The sequence below is a fragment of the Lampris incognitus genome, chromosome 12 (assembly GCF_029633865.1).
Source record: "Lampris incognitus isolate fLamInc1 chromosome 12, fLamInc1.hap2, whole genome shotgun sequence".
Lineage (NCBI taxonomy): Eukaryota > Metazoa > Chordata > Actinopteri > Lampriformes > Lampridae > Lampris > Lampris incognitus.
In genome coordinates, this window is record NC_079222.1 from 32,094,155 (window position 1) to 32,115,968 (window position 21,814).

Genomic DNA, 21,814 nt, shown 5'->3' on the forward strand with positions numbered 1-21,814 from the left:
ACCTCTTCTTTTGTCTTTCTGCATCTCTCTCTTTTCTCTGACAGGTGGATATTCTTAGTTTTGTAGGGCCTGCTTTATACTGATGGTCATGGAATCACCCACTGCTGGTTACTCATTACATCAAAAGAGCCTTCTCTCCAACCTTGACCCAACCCAACGCCTTGACCCCAAAGAGAAAGTCGTTGCCACCTGCCTGAGGGTGCAGCTTTACTACATTGGAAAGGGGAGAGAAGGGGAAGAGATTAACAGATCAGCGAGTGAGCTCGCATATCCACCTGGAGTCTATGTAGCAGAGGAGCTGTGTATTGATGCAGCCAAAGCAAGTGGTAAGTCGCTAGAGTTTTCCCTCTGAAGCACCATAACCTTCATTTGCATGTTTAAGGTTCATTGACAACCATGCAAACACACACACACACACACACACACACACACACACACACTTCTCTTCAGGTTGTCCATTGTGTCCAATGATGACCCCTACTTTTGTTTGTTATGAGTCCTTTGGTGGCTGTAAAGTCCAGTGTGGGATGCACACTGTCTTACACAGCCAGTGCACACGAAGGCAATGGCAGAGGGTGGTGTGGAATTAACCGCAACCATGGATTTGTATCTCCTACACTTCTTTGTCAGGTGCTTTTCCTCCCCTTTTTTCTTGGCAAGCTTCAAGCCTTTATGGCATACACGGCAACAGTTGGGTTGTTCAGCAGCTGCCATCTCTAGTATGCCAGGATGGAGCACATACTTCTTAAGGGAGGCCTTCTGTTGGTCTTTGAACCTCTTTTTTGGTCCACTGGCTGAGCGGTGTCCTAGTCTCAGCTTGCCATAGAGGACCTTCTGAGGGATGCATTTCTCTAGCATTCTGATGAGGTGACCAAGCCATCTGAGTTGGTGATGAAAGATGGTGGCCTCTATGCTCCTGCTGCTGGTGCATTTTAGAATCTCCAGATGTGACAGACAATCCTGCTAGGTCACTTTCAAGATCCGCTGGAGCAATTTTATGTGAAAGGCTTCAAGCTGTTTCAGGTGGTGGCTATAAAGTGTCCATGTCTCACATCCATACAGAAGTGTGGATAGGCACACTGCCTGATAGACCGCCATCTTTGTATTGAGGTGCAGGTTGTTATTGGTGAAGATCCACTCCCTGAAGTGTCCAAAAGAGGACGAGGCCTGTTGGATCCTGTTCTGGATGTCCTGATTGATGTTGTAGTCACCAGAGAGGATGCTACCAAGGTCTTTGAAGTGTGGTAAAGGGACAAGAGGGGAGTCTCAGATGTAAAATATGGGAAGTTCTGGTGAGGGATCAGATGACTATTGGCAGAGTATTTCTTGTTTGGGGATGTTAACAGACAATCCCATTCGAATGTATACCCTCACAGCAGCTGTAAGTGTGGCTTGCAGTACTGCTGGGGTGTGTGCCACAAGAGCACAGTTTTCAGCATACTTTAGCTTGAGTATGCACACTGACCTGAGCTTTGTGTTAGCTTGGAACCTTCTGATGTCGAAGAGGTTCCTATCCAATTGGAAATCAATAATCACCCCACTCTCTGCCTCTACGTCCTTGAGCATGAGAGTTGTCACACAGAGGAGAAAGGTTTTAAAAAGCAATGGTGCAAGCACACAGCCTTATCTCATGCCTGTGTCTACACCAAATGCTTCAGACTCACCTTAGAGCTCAACCTTTCATGAAATTGACGTAAGACATTGACGAATTTTGTGGGGCAGCCATAATGCAGGAGGACCTCCCAAAGGAGGTCACAGTCTACTGTGTCAAAGGCCTTTGAGAGGTCGACAAAGGCAGTGAACAGGTTTTGCTTCTGTTCTCAACACTTTTCCTGCAGTTGTCGTGCAGCGACGATCATGTTCACAATGCTTCTGTTTTTCCTGAAGTCACACTGGGATTCTGGAAGGAGCCCCTCAGTGATGTTGTCAACTACCCTGCAGAGTATGACTTTTGTCAGTACTTTTCCAGCCACTGCAAGAAGGAGCAATATCCCCTTGCTGTTGCCACACACAGATTTATAACTCATGTTCTTGCAGATGATGACGATATTCACGTCCCTCCACTATTGATGAGGGATATATTCCTGCTTCCTCACCTTGGCAATGAACAGGTAAACTGCTCATGTACAGAGGTAGCCTCATTGCTTTAGAATTTTGGCAGGGATAGAATCACGACCTGGGCTGTTGTTGTTCTTCAATGATTTGATGGCTGAGAAGACTTTGCCGAAGGATGGAGGTGCATAGAGGATTCTGGATGGTGGACAACAATGGAAGCTCATCAAGGATGGAGGTGTCCACTGTGTTGGAGTGATTGAGGAGTTATTCAAAGTGTTCTCTCCATCATTGAGTGATCTCAACCTGGTCCTTTATGAGGCTTGACCCATTAGTGCTTCTAAAAGGACAGTCAGAGCAGCTTCTACCCACAAGGTAGGGCAGGGAAGGGCAGTGGTTGGCTGATGGCAGGGTGGGCCCAGTTATCATTCCTCTGGGGACCACTACAACTCCGAGATCCCCTACCAGTTTAGCCTGGAGTCGCAAGACTGTCAGTTACTATGGGCTGCCACGAGGAGGTATGTTAGGAGTCTTGGTGAGAGAGAGGCCGTGTACTGGCCTCGGAAGTCTTATGCTTTCGGCTTCCTTTACCCTGGTCTGGGTGAGCCAGCGACAGGGGCTAAGGGAGGAAGGTCATATGCATCCCTACATGCAAGCGTCTCACTAGCATGCTACACAAGGTGCATCACTACACTCTGTGAGCAAAGTTCACAACACACACACACACACACACACGAACACACACGCGCACACACACACACACACACACACACACACACACACACATATTTGCACACTGTCACTCTTTCACTTGTTTTGGCTGAGAATATCTGTCCTTTGCTGATGTTTTTTTTATATCGTGGTATCAAGGGCTGTCCCGAAGTATTCGGTTATTTGTTTGGCAGGTTGGTGTTCAACCATAATTTCAGTATTTGGTCCTTCTTCTTTTTTTGCACAGCCAAATGCATAGTTTTTATTTACCGTTTCATGACTAACTATTCTGTAGTGTAGCCTAAGACGACATCCAAATGAGCCAAGTCCTTCTGAAAACAGCTTTTATTTCAATGAAATAGAGATGAGCAGAATGTCCTTATGCATGCTCAATAATCCAGGTAAGGAAATCAAAGAAGGTTAAATCAGTTAATCTGGATAAAAAGTTTATTGACATAAACGTTTCATCACTCATCTAATTGACCTCCTCAGTCTGAAGAGGTCACTTAGATGAGGACATGTGTTTGCCCACCAAAACCTTCTGTACCTTTAACAACAATAGGCCCTGGTTTTCAGCTAAACTCAGGCAGCTTCGTCAGGCCAAAGAGGAAGCCTACTGGAGTGGAGCTAGGATCTGGTATAACAAAGTCAGAAATACACTCACAGAGGAGATCAGAGTGGCAAAAAGGTGCTACTCTGAAAAGCTGAAAAACAGGTTTTCTGCGAATGACCCATCATCAGTCTGGAGTGGTTTGAAAGACATTAACAACCACAGGAGACCATCCCCTCACACTACAGGGAACCATCAACTGGCTGACGACCTAAATGGGTTTTACTGCAGGTTTGAAAAGCAAACTTTCACACCCCTCACCCTCTCCAGCCACAATACACAACCAACTGCACCCCCTGCCAGCCCCTCTCCCCTCCCCACCCCACCCCCACCCACACTCAGGATCTGTGTTGAGGTCGTGCGCCAGCTCTTCCAGAGACAGAAGGCCAGGAAGGCACCGGGTCCGGATGGCATGTCACCCTCCTGTTTTAAAGTCTGTGGTGACCAGCTGGCCCCTATTTTCACACTGATCTTCAACAGATCACTGGAGCTGTGTGAAGTCCCCTTTTGCTTCAAGAGTGCCACTATCATCCCGATCCCCAAGAAACCCAGTGTCACAGGATTACATGACTACAGGCCCACTACAGGCTATGGTCATGAAATCTTTTGAGATACTGGTGTTGGCCCACCTGAAAGAAATCAGAGGCCCCCTGCTCGACCCCCTGCAGTATGCTTACCCAGCAAAAAGATCAGTGGATGATGCAGTCAACATGGGATTGCACTGTATCTTCCAACACCTCGACTCCCCAGGGACATACGCAAGGGTCCTGTTTGTGGACTTCAGCTCAGCGTTCAACACCACCATTCCAGATATTCTCCACTTCAAATTGTTCAAAACCCCATCTGCCAATGGATTAAAATCTTCCTGACAGACAGTAGGCAGCTGGTGAGGCTGGGGAAATTCACATCCAGCACCCAGACAATCAGCACTGGAGCCCCCCAGGGATGTGTTTTCTCCCCTCTGCTCTTCTCTCTCTACACAAATGACTACACTTCAGGTGACCCATTTGTTAAACTCCTGAAGTTTGCAGATGACACAACCATCATTGGCCTTATCCGGGATGGTGACGAGTCTGCATGTGGACAGGAGGTTGATCAGCTGGCCTTCTGGTGCAGCCATAACAACCTGGAGCTGAACTGAACATGCTCAAAACAGTGGCGATGACAGTGTTCTTCAGGAGGAGCCCCTCAAGACTGTCCTCCCTCACCATACTCAACAGCACGATGTCTACAGTGAAAACCTACACATTTCTCGGTTCCACAATCTCCCAGGACCCAAGGTGGGCATCCGACATAGACACAACCATCAAAAAAGCCCAGCAGAGGATGTACTTTCACCGCCAGCTCAAGAAATTCAACCTGCGTTAGGAACCATTGATTCAGTTCTACACTGCCATAATCCAGTCTGTCCTCTACACATCCATCTCTGTCTGGTTTGGTTCGGCCACCAAACAGGACAGGGACAGGCTACAACGGACAGTTAGGTCTGCAGAGAAAATCATCGGTGCCAACCTGCCCTCCATTCAGGATTTATACACTTCCAGACTTAGAAAATGGGCACGCAACATCACTGCAGACTCATCACACCCTGATCACAACCTGTTCCAACTCCTGTCCTCTGGCAGGCACTGCAGAGCACTGTACCCCAAAACAACCAGATATAAAAACAGTTTCTTTCCACGGGATGTCATTCAAATGAATGCTTAACACTGTCAGTAAATCCAACCATTTTGTATATACTGTACTGTACATTGTACATCTACTGATACACTGTCATGCCCATCTACCTCAGGCATGCATGAAAGTAATCTGCTAACATCTATTTCAGCATCTCTGCACCATTGCATCTTATCAATCCTGTGTCTATATCTGAATATTGTTGTATTGTAGTGCTGTTATTCTATGTTAAGTACGCAGAGAGAGCCATGAAACTGGAGCCAAATTCCATGTATGTGCAAATCTACATGGCAAATAAACATGATTCTAATTCTGATAAGCATGGTTCTGGTTGTGAGCCTATCAGAGAATAATCCCCATTCATTTCTCCATTGACCAGTTTTTGAAAAATTCTTATAAAGCCATACCAGCATAGTTATTGAAATCGCAGGGTTGTGGTGATATTAAAGAACCATGAAATGAAAAAAAAAATCAAAAATCAAAAATTGGTCAAAAAAGTTTATTTAATATGTAACTACGCAATAAACAAAAGTTCTCTCAGATCATATCTTAGTGGTTGTGATCACTTCATAGTTCACAGAAGATTTCCCCAAATCATGTCTCTTAAAATGCAATCTCGTGAAATAACTCAAATCTTGTGTGTGTGTGTGTGTGTGTGTGTGTGTGTGTGTGTGTGTGTGTGTGTGTGTGTGTGTGTGTGTGGTGGAGTACCTCAATTCTGTTTTCAGCATTTTTCATTCTAGTCAGAATGCAAGAAGTCAGGTTGGCTTGCTGGTAAAATGACTAACCATCAGCAGTCAGACATGTAACTGGAAGAAACGCCTCACACTGACTGAAATAAAAAATGTTTTTAGAAACATTCTAACTAAAAGGAATTACTGATTCAAAAGTCCAAATCTTTCTGAATGACATGCATTTTCCTACTGGGTTTCCTACTGGGTTTTACGGATTTTCTGTAGTGATTATTATCAGCAGTCACTTGCAATATAGCCATCAGCTCAAAAACAAGGACTTTAAAAACAGTTCATTATTTTGAAGATATCATTGCTGATATCTTGATTTATTTATTTTGATAAGAGGTTTGATGTGATGCAACAGAAGTTAGTTTGCTTTAGAAGTTGAGATCTCATACTACTACTACCACTACTGTTAAAACTACTACTCATAATATACAAAAACTGCTACTACTAACACTACTAAAACTACTTATATAAAAACATCCCAGTCTTGATGTAATAGTAAGGATTTTTCACAGGTGTCAATGGAAAAAAAACCTTACTATTACATCAACATTGGGATATGGCCAGTTATGCAACCTAGTTAAAAGCTTTAAACTGAAGAGGCTAACGCAACTATACTTTTATGCCCTATCTGACTTAGTGCTTCATTACACTTTAATTAGAGTAAAAACTGCCATTTTGGTGCCTTTACTAATTCATATTCATGAGTTTGAGAGACTTGTCGTATAGCATCATATGATGACTTGCATTGGATTGGTTGAAAATTGATATTCATGAGCATCACAACCAATCAGTGTCAGTTAGCTGTTATGTTATTGCTGCCACACTTGAAATCATGTTCACATGAGGTAGCTATTGGTCAGGTTGAAAAAAAAAACAAAAACACACTAGTATTGGATGCCACTTGATATGGGTTCTAATGGTTACTTAACTGAAATTTACTTGGGGATATGATAGTTTTTTTCTAATAAATAATCTTAGCACTTTAGCCTATGAGACTCCCTGTCATTCCGACGAAATCAGGACCTAGTGGCAAAGGCTATATAGCAGGTTCATTTTAAACCTATGGGAGATACGCTACATGGCCACCAGTATGTGGGCACCCCTTCTTATTAGTTGGTTTGCTATTTCAGCCACAGCTATTGCTAACAGGTGCATAAAATCAAGTATACGCCCATGCAATCTCCATAGAAAAACATTGGCACAGAATGGGTCATACTGAAGCGCTCAGTGACGTTCAACGTGGCCCTGTCATAGGATGCCACCTTAACAAAAAATTTCTGCCCTGCTAGATCTGCCCTGGTCAACTGTAAGTCTGTTATTGTTAAGTGGAAATGTCTAGGAGTAACAACATCTCAGCCATGAAGTGATAGGTCACACAAGCTCACAGAACAGGACTGCTGAGTTCAGAAGTGCATTGCGCATAAAAAGTGTCGGTCCCTTGGTTGCAACACTCACTACCAAGTTCCAAACTGCCCTTTGAAGCAACATCAGCACAAGAACTGATCATCGGGAGCTTGATGAAATCGGTTCTATGGCCAAGCAGCCACACCTGAGCCTAAGATCCCCATGCACAATGCCAAGCGTCGGCGGGAGTGGTGTGAAGTAAACCGCCATTGGACTCTGGAGCAGTGGAAACGCATTCGCTGGAGTGATGAATCACGCTTCACTATCCGGCAGTCTGACAGAGCAACCTTGGTTTAGCAGATGGCAGGAGAACGCTACTTACCCGAATAGATAGTGCCAACTGTAAAGTTAGGTAGAGGAGGAATAACGGTCCGGGGCCATTTTTGGGCCCTGACACACCAATCGTCGGCCCGTCAGTGAGCATCTGTGACCCTAGTTTTTGCAGTATCTCCCGCACCATCAGCATTAGTTGGACTTCTGTCGCAGCTTTTCAGCCGATTCAGCATGTTGAATCTGCGGAGCCCGTCTGTGAAAGAGATCACTCTGATCAGCTGTTCAGCTTAGCGAATCAGTACAGAACATACTACATGCTAGCTGGCCGTCGGCTGTAGCCTTTGCGGTGTGTTCAAGTGCTACTTTTTGGCCCAGGCAGCAGGTGACGCAACAGTCGGCCTTCGTTGCTGCTAGTCGGTTTGGTGCGTCTGGGCCCTTACATGGTTTCGGCTAGGCCCCTTAGTTCCTGTGAAGGGAAGTCTTAATGTTACAGCATACAATTACATTCCAGAGAATTATTGTCATTACACTACCCCTCTCCTTCATGTGAAGTGGGATCCCCGGCTGTGACAGTCCAGCCGGGGACGCACTATCCCGAAGGAGGGGGGTAACGTACACAGATAAGTAGACACGTTAGCCCTTGGCTAATGGGTGGGACCCTTTAGTCGACTGGTTAACGTTGTCGCCCGCGGTTTGGGAAATCCGAGTTCGCCTCCTGGCTGTGACGGTCCAGCCAGGCTGCACCCCAAATCCGCTACATTGGTGTCAGAAGTGGGATGGTGAGATCGTGAAGGACCGTGATGTCATTGCAAGCATTTCCCGAAGGAGGGGGGTAGTGTAACATACACAAATAAGTAGACCAGCTAAGGGGTCGGACCCTTTAGTCGACTGGTTAGCGTTATTGCCCACGGTGCGGAATACACGAGTTCGCGTACCGGCTGTGACGGTCCGGTCGGGCTGCCCCCCAAATTCGCTACAATTTACACGTGTATACACACACACACAGAGAAAGAAGTATATGGCTGTGTCAGCCCCTATAGTCTCTCCATAATCAGCTTGTCACTATCGACTGGTTCTGTCCCTGCTTATTTTAAGAATGCAATTGTTCAACCCCTTCTGAGAAAACCATCTTTAGACCCTAACTCTCCGGATGATTTCAGACCAATCTCCAAACTGCCCTTCCTTTCCAAGGTTCTCGAAAAACTTGTTAAACAATTGAATGCATTTTTAAATAGAAATGAACTTTCTGAGATCAAAGAAGGTTGAATCAGTTCCCCTGGATACAACGTTTATTGACAGATACGTGTCACCACTCAAGTAAGTGACCTCTTCAGTCTAAACTGACTGCAGGTGTCCCCACCCCTTATAAACATCCATCCATCCATCCAGCCATTATCCGAACCGTTTATCCTGTTCTCAGGGTCGCGGGGATGCTGGAGCCTATCCCAGCAGTCACTGGGCAGCAGGTGGGGAAACACCCTGGACAGGCCACCAGGCCATCACAGGGCCCGTTATAAACAACACAGTACAATAGAGTGCCTAACGACCGGTTTCATGATCAAATATGGGTATGCCCATTAATTAGAGTTTTGATGGCCATGTGTACTATTCACGGAGGGTTGGGGATTGTTGTTAGGACAGCATTGTAAGATGTGAACAGGGAATGGCGATCCTTGAACTGGGGGGGGGGGCTAAGAGTACATCTGTTGCCATCTTACAATGTTGTGTTTTATTACTATTTATTTATTGATTATTGATTATTTTAATTATTTTACATTGTTTTATTGTACTTATTTTGTTTCCCCTCATATGCAAAATAGTTTTGTGACGGGAGGAGGGCCACTCAGACCCCCCCCCCTCCCCGGGTGAAAAATCTCCCAATAGTCATACTGATAACATCTTGACCTGAACCACAGATTGAGAGTTCGAACTGTTTTTCTCGTTGGAGATAGCACAGATCTGGACGTGAGGTAGGGGGTGTTTGTCGAATGTAAAGGTTGGGAAACACCGCGGTTTACCCTCCTAGAGTAAAAAGCAAACATCATGTCTTCATACCAGGTCAGCAAACCTGCTAACTGAGTCTGTGTAGTCATACTTAATGTGGGAGTTTTAAAGAGCCACTGTTTTCTTTGAAATTATTCATGTTTCAGTGGCTTGATATTTCATAATTTCCCACAATTTATCATCAAAAAACAACTAAGTAAATAAAATATTTTATGTATTATAAATGCCCAGTCCTTAGCATGTAAGAGTTTTATGTAAATGGCATTTCCCTTATCTGTTTTAAATAGCTACCATTTTATAATTGCTCTAGCATCAGTAATTTTCTTTCTTTGACTATCTCTCTCTCTCTCTTTGTCATTCTGTCGCTCTCTTTCATATGCGGTTTGACGATGTCATATCAGGAAACAGTTGGCTGTCTTATATTTTTCCTCTCCTCCCAAGTCTTTATCTCATTTTTTACAACACTACCATCAGTCCCTCTGCTACAGGTTAGCAGCAACCACCCGTTCTACTTCTCCTTTTTGTGCTTCATTCATCATCATTTTGCTTTATTTGTGTCAAGTATTTCATATTCTGTTCTTCCCTCTCTCTTCATCTCCTTTTGTTCTGTACTCAGGTCAAACCCCTTCCACTTTCCCTACTGTACACCTCTCCCTTTTATGCGTAAACACAGTAAATAAATTCCATGTTAGTGGATCATATATGGCAGCACGGTGGCTTAGTGGTTAGCGCTGTTGCCTCACTGCAAGAAGGTCCTGGGTTCGAACCCCAGGCCATCCCAGGGCCTTTCTGTGTGGAGTCTGCATGTTCTCCCCGTGTCTGCGTGGGTTTCCTCCCACCATCAAAAAGACACGCATGTTAGGGTTAATACTCCTGCCTGTGCCCCTGAGCAAGGCAATGGAAGGAAGAACTGGAGTTGGTCCCCGGGAGCTGCAGCTGCCCACTGCTGCTACACAATAGGATGGGTTAGATACAGAAGAACACGTTTCATTGTAACCGTACCATGACAAAAACTAAGTGGATTTCTCTCTTCATATTATTCATGTTATGATTGTGTTTTGACCTAGTTTAACTTACTGTTGCACAACATTATGTGACTTATAATGCTGGGATACACTAGATAACGCGTATAAACCAACAAAAAGTGAGTCCACGAGTTAGTTAAACAATATTTGGAGGGTAGCTTATATGAAAGAATAACAACCCATAAAGCACAATACTGAATTGTTTGTCTCTAGCTTAATTCCTTGCACGTTATTTTTTTAAAATTATTATTATTTTGTCTATCCCAAGCAGTGCAAAGATAGAGGTACAAGTCAGGCCAAAGTTTTAAAAATATGTACATTGTATTGGTGTTGAAATACTCTCAGTATATTCTCTTAATATGCATTGTTATTTCGTTTTAATATTACATATACAGGTCAGTGTACAGTATTGTAGGAGAGGCAGCAAAGCATTTGCAGATTTTTTCCAGAAGAGGATTATTCAGCTGACAGATGAATTATCATTCAGTCCATTATAAAATGCTCCGGAGAAAACGATTTGTTTAGGAGAATGTTCCAGCATTTTAATTCAGTATCCCGCTCTGCATTTATTGAATGCAGCGTGAATCCTCAGTCCTGTGTGGTTGAGTCAGTCTTGTTAGTGTTCACACATTTGTTAGGTTTTGATTTGCCTTGCTCGTCCCGCTGACATGTGGTCTGGTTTTGATACGGTTGACCTGGTTTTGTCGACCGTGACAGTGAACCTAGAATATAGTTCAAGTAACACTGTTGTGTCAGTGTTCCCTGAAGAAATCACTCTTAATTTTAGGGGTTTGGTGGAATCTGTGTACTAATACTCGTGTTAACTGTAGGTCCGATTTCAGTTTAAGTTTGAGTTGTGGGGTGTCGGGGTGGCGTAGCGGTCTAGTCCATTGCCTACCAACATGGGGATCGCCGGTTCGAATCCCTGTGTTACCTCTGGCTCGGTCGAGCGTCGCCTGCAGACGCAATTGGCCACATCTATGGGTGGGAAGTTGGATGTGGGTATGTGTCCTGGTCGCTGCACTAGCGCCTCCTCTGGTCGGTCGGGGTGGCTGTTCAGGAGGGAGGGGGAATTGGGGGGAATAGCATGATCTTCCCACGCGCTATGTCCCCCTGGTGAAACTCCTCACTGTCAGGTGAAAAAAAGTGGATGGCGACTCCACATGTATCGGAGGAGGCATGTGGTAGTCTGCAGCCCTCCCCAGATCGGCAGAGGGGGTGGAGCAGCGACCGGGACGGCTTGGAAGAGGGGGTTAATTGGCTGGATCCATCCATCCATTATCCAAACCACTTATCCTGCTCTCTCTGGAGCCTATCCCAGCAGTCATTAGGCGGCAGGCGGGGAGACAAGCCATTACAGGCCCGACACACACACACACACACACACACACACACACACACACACACACACACACACACACACATTCACACCTAGGGACAATCTAGTATGGCCGATTCACCTGACCTACATGTCTTTGGACTGTGGGAGGAAACCGGAGCCCCCGGAGGAAACCCACGCAGACACGGGGAGAACATGCAAACTCCACACAGGACAACCCGGGACGACCCCCAAGTTTGGACTACCCCAGGGCTCGAACCCAGGACCTTGTTTCTGTGAGGCAACCGCACTAACCAGTGTACCACCATGCCGCCCTGGCCGGATACAATTGGGGAGAAAAAGGGGGGTGTCCATAAATAAATAAATGAATAAATGCCACAGTAATGTAACAAGTGCAGTAATGGATCGTTGTTTCTTGGTTGTAGTAAGCCGTTTCCTTTTATCTGGAGTGAGTAACAAAGGTGTATGTTAATCATTTCAGGTGTTTATAGCAGTATTAAGTAAGATGTACTGTAGGTGAACACAAAGACACATTCTCAGAATCAGGTTCATGTTTATTGGCCATGAAGGTTTGCACCTACATGGAATTTGACTCAGGTTTCGTGGCTCTCTCAGTGTACTTAACATAGACTAACAACACTACAACACAACAATCTTCATAGATATATATATACAAAGATTGACTTATACAGGTGAAATAAGAGGTGATAAGGTGCAATGGTGCAGAGAATATAAGATATGTTTTGCATGAACTTTACTTTGTTCACTTGAGTGCGGCTGTGTGTAAGCGGTGTTTCTGAGTGGGGAAGGTTTTCACTTTGATGATCAATGATGTGAAAATCAAAACAATAAGGGTAATTGAATGGGAGTGTAGACAGTAATTGATTTGTTTGGACTCTGAGGTCATCATGGGAGAGGATGGTTAAAGCACTGACAACTATCTGCTTAACAAGCCTTGATCAGGACTCACTGACTGAGGGACTTGATGCATACAGATGATGACCTTATCGTTGTGGTCGAGTTCACTTCCTCCTGCAGTGTTTATTTTCTCACATCGACCCTTTATATTGTCAGTACTTCCTGTTCTGTGATATCACTTCTTGCCCGTGGATAAGCCACTTTGCTTGAAGGTTTTCACATTTTGACATGGGCCTACATGTGACCTTTTGCTGCTGTTTGTGAAAGATTGATAAATTAATTTATAATTTGGTCCCTTGAATGCGGTCATCATGGTGAGAGCAACACATTTTTGCCACCTGGTATTTTTTGACGAGGTAACCATATCCATAATATGTCATCATGACCAGTTTCAATTTTATTATTATTGAGGCGAGTGACACATAGGTTATGTATTAGTCAACCAAATCTTTGGTCCAAATCTGTCTTAGACTGTAGATTAGTCTAATAACGAACAACGTGTGACCTCTTTATTGGCACAAATCACTCATCAATTTCTTCCGATCATCAATGCTGACATTATACTTAGAAACTCAGTATGGCCTACAGACACTCTGTTATTAGAGTAGGTGTTAAAAACTGTACCGAGGTTTGGGTGATAACTCGGTCAAGGTGGTGTTATTCACATGACAGTTACCCTCCACTTTTGTGTGGTAAACACTCTGCCAGCTTTCACAAAGGTGCCGTTTCCTTATAAATGCTTGGGACTCCAAGTTGTCTCTTGCCTGTCTTTCCGGATGTGCACGTTACTACAATGTGAAAAGCAGTCACAATGAAAGAGATCACAAAATTATTTTTTTGGTGGCATCCGGGTAGCATAGCGGTCTGTTCTGTTGCCTACCAACACGGGGATCCCCGGTTCGAATCCCCGTGTTACCGCCGGCTTGGTCGGGCAACCCTACAGACACAACTGGCCATGTCTGCGGGTGGGAAGCCGGATGTGGGTATGTGTCCTAGTTGCTGCACTAGCATCTCCTCTGGTCAGTCGGGGTGCCTGTTCGGGGGGGATGGGGGGATTAGCGTGATCCTCCCACGCGCTACGTCCCCCTGGCGAAACTCCTCACTGTCAGGTGAAAAGAAGCAGCTGGCGACTCCACATGTATTGAAGGAGGCATTTGGTAGTCTGCAGTAACCGGGATGGCTCGGAATATTGGGGTAATTGGCCAGATACAATTGGAGAGAAAAAGGGGGGCCCAAAGTCCAAAAAAGAAAAAAGAAAGCGATCACAAAATTGTTTTTTGATCACTACAAGAGTGGTGAGAAAAAAACATCTAATTCCATTTGTCTTGGAGTTGAGATAATCAAGCCTCGTGGCAATCATCGCCATTGGAAGGTACACTATATGGACAAAAGTTTTTGGACACCTGGCCATTACACCTACAGGAGCTTTTATAACATCCCCGTTCTAAATCCATAAGCATTAATATGGAGTTGGTCCCGCCTTTGCAGCTATAACAGCTTCCACTCTTCTGGGAAGGCTCTCCACAAGATTTTGGAACGTGTCTGTGGGAATTTTTGCCCATTCATCCAGAAGAGCATTTGTGAGGTCAGGCACTGATGTTGGACGAGAAGACCTGCATTGCTATTTCCGTTCTAGTTTATCCCAAAGGTTTTCGATGGGGTTGAGGTCAGGGCTCTGTGCGGGCCAGTCAGGTTCTTCCACACCAAACTCACCCAACCATGTCGTCATGGACCTTGCTTTGTGAACTGGGGCACAGTCATGCTGGAACAGAAAAGGGCCCTCCCCAAACTGTTCCCACAAAGTTGGAAGTATAGAATTGTCCAAAATGTCTTGGTATGCTGAAGCATTAAGAGTTCCCCTCACTGGAACTAAGGGGCCTAGCCCAACCCCTGAAAAACAACCCCATACCATTATCCCTCCTCCACCAAACTTTATAGTTGGCACAATGCAGTCAGGCAGGTAATGTTCTCCTGGCATCCACCAAGCCCAGACTCGTCCATCAGACTGCCAGACAGAGAAGCGTGATTCATCACTCCACAGAACATGTTTCCACTGCTCCAGAGTCCAGTGGCAGCGTGCTTTACACCACTCCATCTGACGCTTGGCATTGTGCTTGGTGATGTAAGGCTTGCATGCAGCTGCTCAGCCATGGAAACCAATTCCATGACGCACAGTTTTTGTGCTGATGTTAATGCCAGAGGAAGTTTGGAATGCTGCAGTTATGGAGTCAACAGAGCGTTGGCGACTATGCGCCTCAGCACTCATTGAACCCGCTGTGTGACTTTACGTAGTCTGCCACTTCATGGCTGAGTTGCTGTTGTTCTTAAATGCTTCCACTTTTCAATAATACCACTTACAGTTGGAATATCTAGCAGGGAAGCAGTTTCACGAACTGACTTATTGCAAAGGTGGCATCCTATGACAGCACCGCACTTGAATTCACTGAGCTCTTCAGAAGGACCCATTCTTTCACAAATGTTTGTAAATGCAGACTGCGTGGCTAGCTGCTGGATTTTATACACCTGTGGCAATGGGTCTGAATGAAACACCTGAATTCAATGATTAAGTGGTGTGTCCCAATACTTTTGTACATATAGTATATCTTGAGTCTATCACTATGCTTGGCTTAAAGGGACAATTCACCAATTTTCAACCTTATCTCTGCAGGGATTGAAAAACAAAAAAAACACCTGCAGTTGTCCCTGATCGTTTCTGCGTCTCTGAGGCGGCAGTGAAACCAAGTTTTTTCCCAGCCTCCAAGTGACGTGTCGTGAAGTCATTTGGCAGCTAGAAAAACTAAAGCCTAGCAGGGTTTCTAATACTCTAATCTACTCTGAACACGCTGTTCACAAAACACATCATCATTCTTTCGGCTAAACTACATTTCTGATGGTGGAAATGGCATCCTTCAACTCTAGAGAATACAGAGGCTTACACGCAATGCATTCTGGTACGTGTAGGTACTGTGGGAAAGGCTCTGTGAGCAGGACAACACCGATTTCTCCATCAATAGAGTACACAGTGAGGACTTTATCGCTTCAATCCACTACATCACTCACCAGTACTGATTGCACATGCACAAATCCATTTGTGGAAGTTTCTTTTAATCTCGTGGTTGTTTAATACTATTTAATATTCAATGCCTGATCAAAAGTGACTGGTTTATACAATAGAGACATTTCTTGACTGATGATGGTTTAACAATTTATTGTTTGCTCTCTTTGCACAGGGATCTCTCCAGTGTACTGCAGCCTATTTGGCCTGATGAGGGAGAGTGATCATTTGTGGTTACCACCCAATTACATTCTTACACTTGACCAGTCAGCCAACCAGAGTCTCCTTTTTAGAGTCAGGTAAGAAGTGATGCTTTTAACGATAATTGTGTCAGTCCCTGTACTTTAAATTTCTTGGCAGTATGGACTTGGCTAGTTCTTGGATGGGAGACCTCCTGGGAAAACTGAGTCGCTGCAGGAAGTGCTGTTGGTGGGCCAGTAGTCTTCACTCTTGGTCCTAATAAAAACAACAAATATCAAATCCCAATGCCCCAGTTCAGTGACGGGGACACTTGCTGTAGGAGATGTCGTCCTTCGGATGAGACGTTAAATCGAGGGTCTGACTCACTGTGGTCATTAAAGATCCCATGGCACTTATTGCAAAGAGTAGGGGGTTCCCCGGTGTCCTGACAAAACTCCCAACCTGGCTCTCTCCACCTGGCCACCTAATAATCCCCCCATGTAATTGACTCAATGATTCCTCCCTCTCCACCTCAAGCTGATGTGTGGTGAGCATTCTGGTGCAAAATGGCTGCCATGCATCACTCAGGTGGGTGCTACACATCGGTGGTGGTTGAAGTGAGATACCCCCTTCAATATGAAGCACTTTGGGTAACTAGAAAAGTGCCATATAAATGTAATGAATATATTACTATTTCATTTTTTCCTTATTTTTGCATTTTCTTCTTTTTCTAATTTGATCCTCCTCATTTCCTGTAGGTACCACTTCTCTGGCTTGTTCAATAGTGAGACTTCATCCTGCGTGCATCGATATGGAGTATCTAAGGGAACGGAGAGTCCTGTAATGGATGACTCCACCATGGCATACCTATTTGCTCAGGTTAGTCTCCCTGGGATTAATATGGTGTTACCTTGTTCTAATGACGAGTCTGATGTTTATCAATTACAATAATAATTGAATTTATTGGTTTTTCCGACAAAGAAAGCAATTCTCCTGACTTAACTGATGAACTGTGTTGAATGTTATTTTAGCTTTGGTTGTATGTTTTCAGTTCCCTTTCTCTCTTGTCGACTGAAGCTTTACATCTGTTCATGTGTGTGACAGAGGCACAAAAAGGCAACTGGGGTACATTAAGGTTGTTTTACCAGTGTCTGAATGATTTTAAGTGTGTGTGGTTAAAAAGTCTATGCTCAATGGGGCATCCGGGTGGTGTGGCGGTTTATTCCATTGCCTACCAACACAGGGATCGCCGCTTCGAATCCCCGTGTTGCCTTTGGCTTGGTCGGAAGCCGGATGTGGGTATGTGTCCTGGTCACTGCACTAGCGCCTCCTCTGGTTGGTCAGAGCGCCTGTTCAGGGGAGGACTGGGAGGAATGGTGTGATCCTCCCACACGCTACATCCCCCTGGCGAAACTCCTCACTGTCGGGTGAAAAGAAGAAGCAGCTGGTGACTCCACATGTATCGAAGGAGGCATGTGGTAGTCTGCAGCCCTCCCCGGATCGGCAAAGGGGGCGGAGCAGCGACCCGGAAGGGCTCGGAAGAGTGGGGTAATTAGCCGGGTACAATCGGGCAGGAAAAGGCCCCCCCCCCAAAAAAAATAGTATTAAAAAAAATTACACTGAATAAGTTTGCCCCCCCCATACCAGATCTGTACATAGTTGTGTATCTCTTCTATCATAGCAACACAAAACCCTTTGAGTTTCAAGAGACTGTCCGTTTCTGTGACATGCAACTACCTGCTTTCACACAGCAGTGTGTTTAGCTGGCTGGGAGGGAGAAATGAGAGCAGTTGCACTTCTGCTTTGAAAAATGTCAGCGGTCCAGCCGACAGTCTTTTCATGTGTTTGGAAATCAAGTGATAAGCTTATTGAGGTGTTTGTGGGCTTAACCTCTGCATACTTTCAACAAGTTAACTTGACTGTACATCCTTATTTGCTTCATTCCTTGCTCTGGAACAGATTTGTTTCTTCGTTCATCAAAAAATGTAGAAACAGCACAGTCAGATTACATTTTTGTCATCTGTTGAGCTGTTTGTGCTCAGTTTAGCTTTATTGTCAGGGTATTTCTTTAACAGCTTTGGAACGAGGCAGTCTATACCTGCCGGGACTCAATGGGAGTACTTGAATTTGGGTTACGTCTTACTCCTTTTTTATTTTTTTTCAAACTATTTTTATTGATATTTGTTAACATTGTAAACAATATTTTCTGTTGTTTCAACATTTTTTTTCCCATCCGTTATCTTAAACCGCTTATCCTGCTCTCAGGGTTGTGGGGATGCTGGAGCCTATCCCAGCAGTCCTTGGGCGGCAGACGGGGAGACACCCTGGACAGGCTGCCAGGCCAGCTTCACTGAGTTATACTCTGGAACTGTAATGTCTCAATATGGTCAAAGAGGGGTTGCCATATTTTGAACTATTTAGCCGTAGACCCACGTAGTGTGTATTTGATCTTTTCGAATCTAATAAAATGAAGAACATCTCTGATCCAAGCCTCATGCGATGGAGGAGAGGATGACGTCCAACGAAGTAATATCCGTCTTCTAGCTAATAGAGTCAAGAAGGCCACAATGTCTGCTTTAATTTTTGGCAGGACCACTCTATCTGGTATTACCCCAAAGAGTGCTGTTAATGCAACTGGATTAAAGGGCACCCGAAGTACCCCTGATAATGTTTCAAAATATTGGACCAATAGCTATGAAGAGATGGAGCTTGGAGATGAGCTCCATAGGAGCTTGGTGACACCTGTCGCAGACCGGGTTAATATGAGGGTAAATTTGAGAAAGTCTGAGTTTTGTCCAGTGAGTGCGGTGTATCATTGGATTAGACCATGTTTTACACATATAGATGAAGAGTGGACCCGGAGAAGAATATCATCCCATAGGTCAGTGTTAATTTCTTCACCTATATCCTGCTCCTCCAAGATGCTTTGACAGCTAACAATGAGGAGCTCTGAAGAGAGAAAATTCTCTCATATCCACATGATATGATACCTGTTGAGCGGCATGGTGGCGCAGTCGTTAGCGCGGTCGCCTCTCAGCAATAAGATCCTGGGTTCGAGCCCCGGGGTAGTCCAACCTTGGGGGTTGTCCTGGGTCATCCTCTGTGTGGAGTTTGCATATTCTCCCTGTGTTTGCGTGGGTTTCCTCCGGGTGCTCCGGTTTCCTTCCACAGTCCAAAGACGTGTAGGTCAGGTGAATCAGCTGTACTAAATGGTCCCTAGGTATGAATTTGTGTGAGTGTCGGCCATGTGATGGGACTAGCAGCCTGTCCAGGGTGTCTCCCCGCCTGCCGCTCAATGACTGCTGGGATAGGCTCCAGCATCCCTGTGACTTTGAGCAGGATAAGCGGTGTAGATGATGGATGGATGGATGATACCTGTTGATGTAGGGGGTGATGATAAAAATCAATGGAGGGGCTTTATGGGCTGAGAGGGAAATTGGGAGCTCGTGACACGGGCAAAACGTCAAACCTGTCGATATGTAAAAACTAATTTTTCTCTTCCCTCTACCATATCTACCATGTCATCCACCCCCTTTCTTCTCCTTTATTTTTTTCTCTTGCTCATGTGCCTCAATATTTCACCCATCCTCCTCCTTCTTGCCTGTCTTTCCTCCCTCCCTTCCTCCCTCCACCAGTACCACAGTGACTTTGTGAACGACAGGCTGAATGTTCCAGTCAGCCACGAGGCTCTTCAAGAGTGTTTGGGTCTGGTTGTGCTAGACATGATGAGGCTCGCCAAGGAGAGTGGCCAGTCGCCCGTGGACATCTACAACGATACCAGGTAAGACAAAATGCACACATTTGCAAGCACATGGACATAAACATAAGCAATTCTGGAACACATAAGGAAGCATGAAGGCATATCTCCGCACAGCTGTGTGTGTATGCTACACAGACAATTATCCAACTGTTGCAGTGGAAGTACACATACAAAAGAGCAAACCCAGCGTGTCAGATCAGTTTGACAGACTCAACAGGACATTGGATGCCATTGTGTTCATTGGGTCCCCCAATGGCACAAAGACAGTTTAAATATGTGCGCTCATGCAACAGAATAAAAGAATTAGATTTCACGGTGTGAGTGAGATAATGTCTTAAATCAAAAACGTGTGCTTGAAATCTGATCTTCAGTCAGCATTTGTCTAAAGATTAAACTAATGCGCTATGTCTTTACATACAATGTTCAGTGTCCTTTTCTGCCTCCCCTCCTCACCCAGCACTCAATGTGGGAACATTAATAATGATATTGTCAGGATAGCTACATCTATAACTGCTGCATTATGTAATGATTATTCTCTCGCTCTTTTTTTGGAGCGCCCCCATAATATCATAGATTAAGCAAACAAATTCTGTTCTTGACATGGCTCTCTTTTCCACTGTTCTCTTTGTATCTCTCTCTCTCTCTATCGCTCTCTCTCTCTCTCTCTGTCCATCTGTCTGTCACCCCCCCTCCTCTGTATTCTCTTCTTAATTCTGTCATCTTCGTCTCATATTTCTCTTACCCCCCCAACCTTCCATACCCGTAGCTACAAGTCCTTCCTGCCAGCAGGCATGCGAGCCCACATCCAGGAGTATAACATTGTGACCCGGAAGCGGATCCGCCATCGCTTCAGAAAGTTTATTCGGCGGTTCAGCGAATGCGACACTACCCTGTGTGACCTGAAGTTCATATATCTGACAAGCCTCGAGACACTCCTGCCCTCTCTTTACTCCGAGCGCTTCCTGGTCACAGACCTCTCGGGCCGTGAGGTTTCCATCACTGTCACCGGAAATGATGGCATCCAGTGGTCAGACGGGAACGAGGAGGAGCTGAAGGTGAGAGGGAAATGTCATGTTGCTGTACTGGTGCGCTGACACGTCTGTCACCAACCGATCCGTACCACCTGCCGGGTCTGCACCATGCATGCACACCATTGTGTACAAATTATGATAGTTAATGCAGATTACTCCTGTAATGCCCACTCTGTACACAACGTGACATTTTACAATGATGCTTGTCACAGCCGACCTGTACCACACATTATTTAAGGGAAATAAGGAATGGGATTTACAGGAAAAACACGTTCACCGTCCATTTGCCAAAAGTTAGCAGTTTTACATAAATCAGATAAGTATCAGGTATCTAAAGTTAAAGCTGCATTATTCTTGATAAGCAACAGTTTTGATATTAACTGTGAATCAAATGACTCCCTGTAGGGACGGAAGGGGTGGAAAGTTGAGTGTGTGTTTTGAATCTCTGTAGCACTGCCGTTTTCCATCTTGTGGTCAAATATTGTATAACAGCTTTAATTGTTCTTTTGGGGTATTTAAGAGAGAGTAGTGACTCACAACAGTGTCAGTCTGCCCCTTAGATTAATTTCTAGACTCCTCACCTTGTGCTTTCTAGTAGTGTGTAATATTTCATGGCACGAGATGATAACAGACCTTGGCCCAGTCTGGCATGCCAACCCAATGGTGCAGTGACAACCTTCATGTACCCACCATTTACTGTTCAGTTTAATAGTTAAATTCCTCGTTTTTGTTAATGGTTGAGTCAGATGTTCCTCTTGCAAAACGGGCATGATTAAAGTTAAAGCTTTACATCTTGCAAGATTATTTTTCCCAATAATATTAGCTGTGTGTCGTGCATAGCACAAAATCTAAATCTAAATGAGGAAGTTTCATTTCATCAGGTATTCAGCAGATCAGGAAGTTTAGAAAGCAGTACATTTGCAGAATGGTTTGGGCAGTGAAGTAAAACGTGGTATTCTGTATGCATATGTGGCACTGACACGCGTATACGGATTGGCCAGAAGGATCAGGAAGTAACAATACCACCACAAG

The 21,814-nt window shown here is 44.8% G+C and overlaps 1 protein-coding gene across 1 annotated transcript in view; it reads left to right on the plus strand.

Moving 5' to 3' along the window:
- The first annotated feature begins 228 nt into the window (after positions 1 to 228).
- The window catches only part of LOC130121471 (tyrosine-protein kinase JAK2-like), a 47,665-nt gene continuing 26,079 nt past the window's right edge, over positions 229 to 21,814 (plus strand). Inside the window, exons 1-5 of the mRNA XM_056290270.1 lie at positions 229 to 326; positions 15,987 to 16,110; positions 16,750 to 16,870; positions 19,627 to 19,772; positions 20,518 to 20,806. Of these exons, the coding sequence (XP_056146245.1) occupies positions 16,022 to 16,110; positions 16,750 to 16,870; positions 19,627 to 19,772; positions 20,518 to 20,806 (645 nt within the window). The 5' untranslated portion in view covers positions 229 to 326; positions 15,987 to 16,021. The remainder of the gene's footprint in view (positions 327 to 15,986; positions 16,111 to 16,749; positions 16,871 to 19,626; positions 19,773 to 20,517; positions 20,807 to 21,814) is intronic.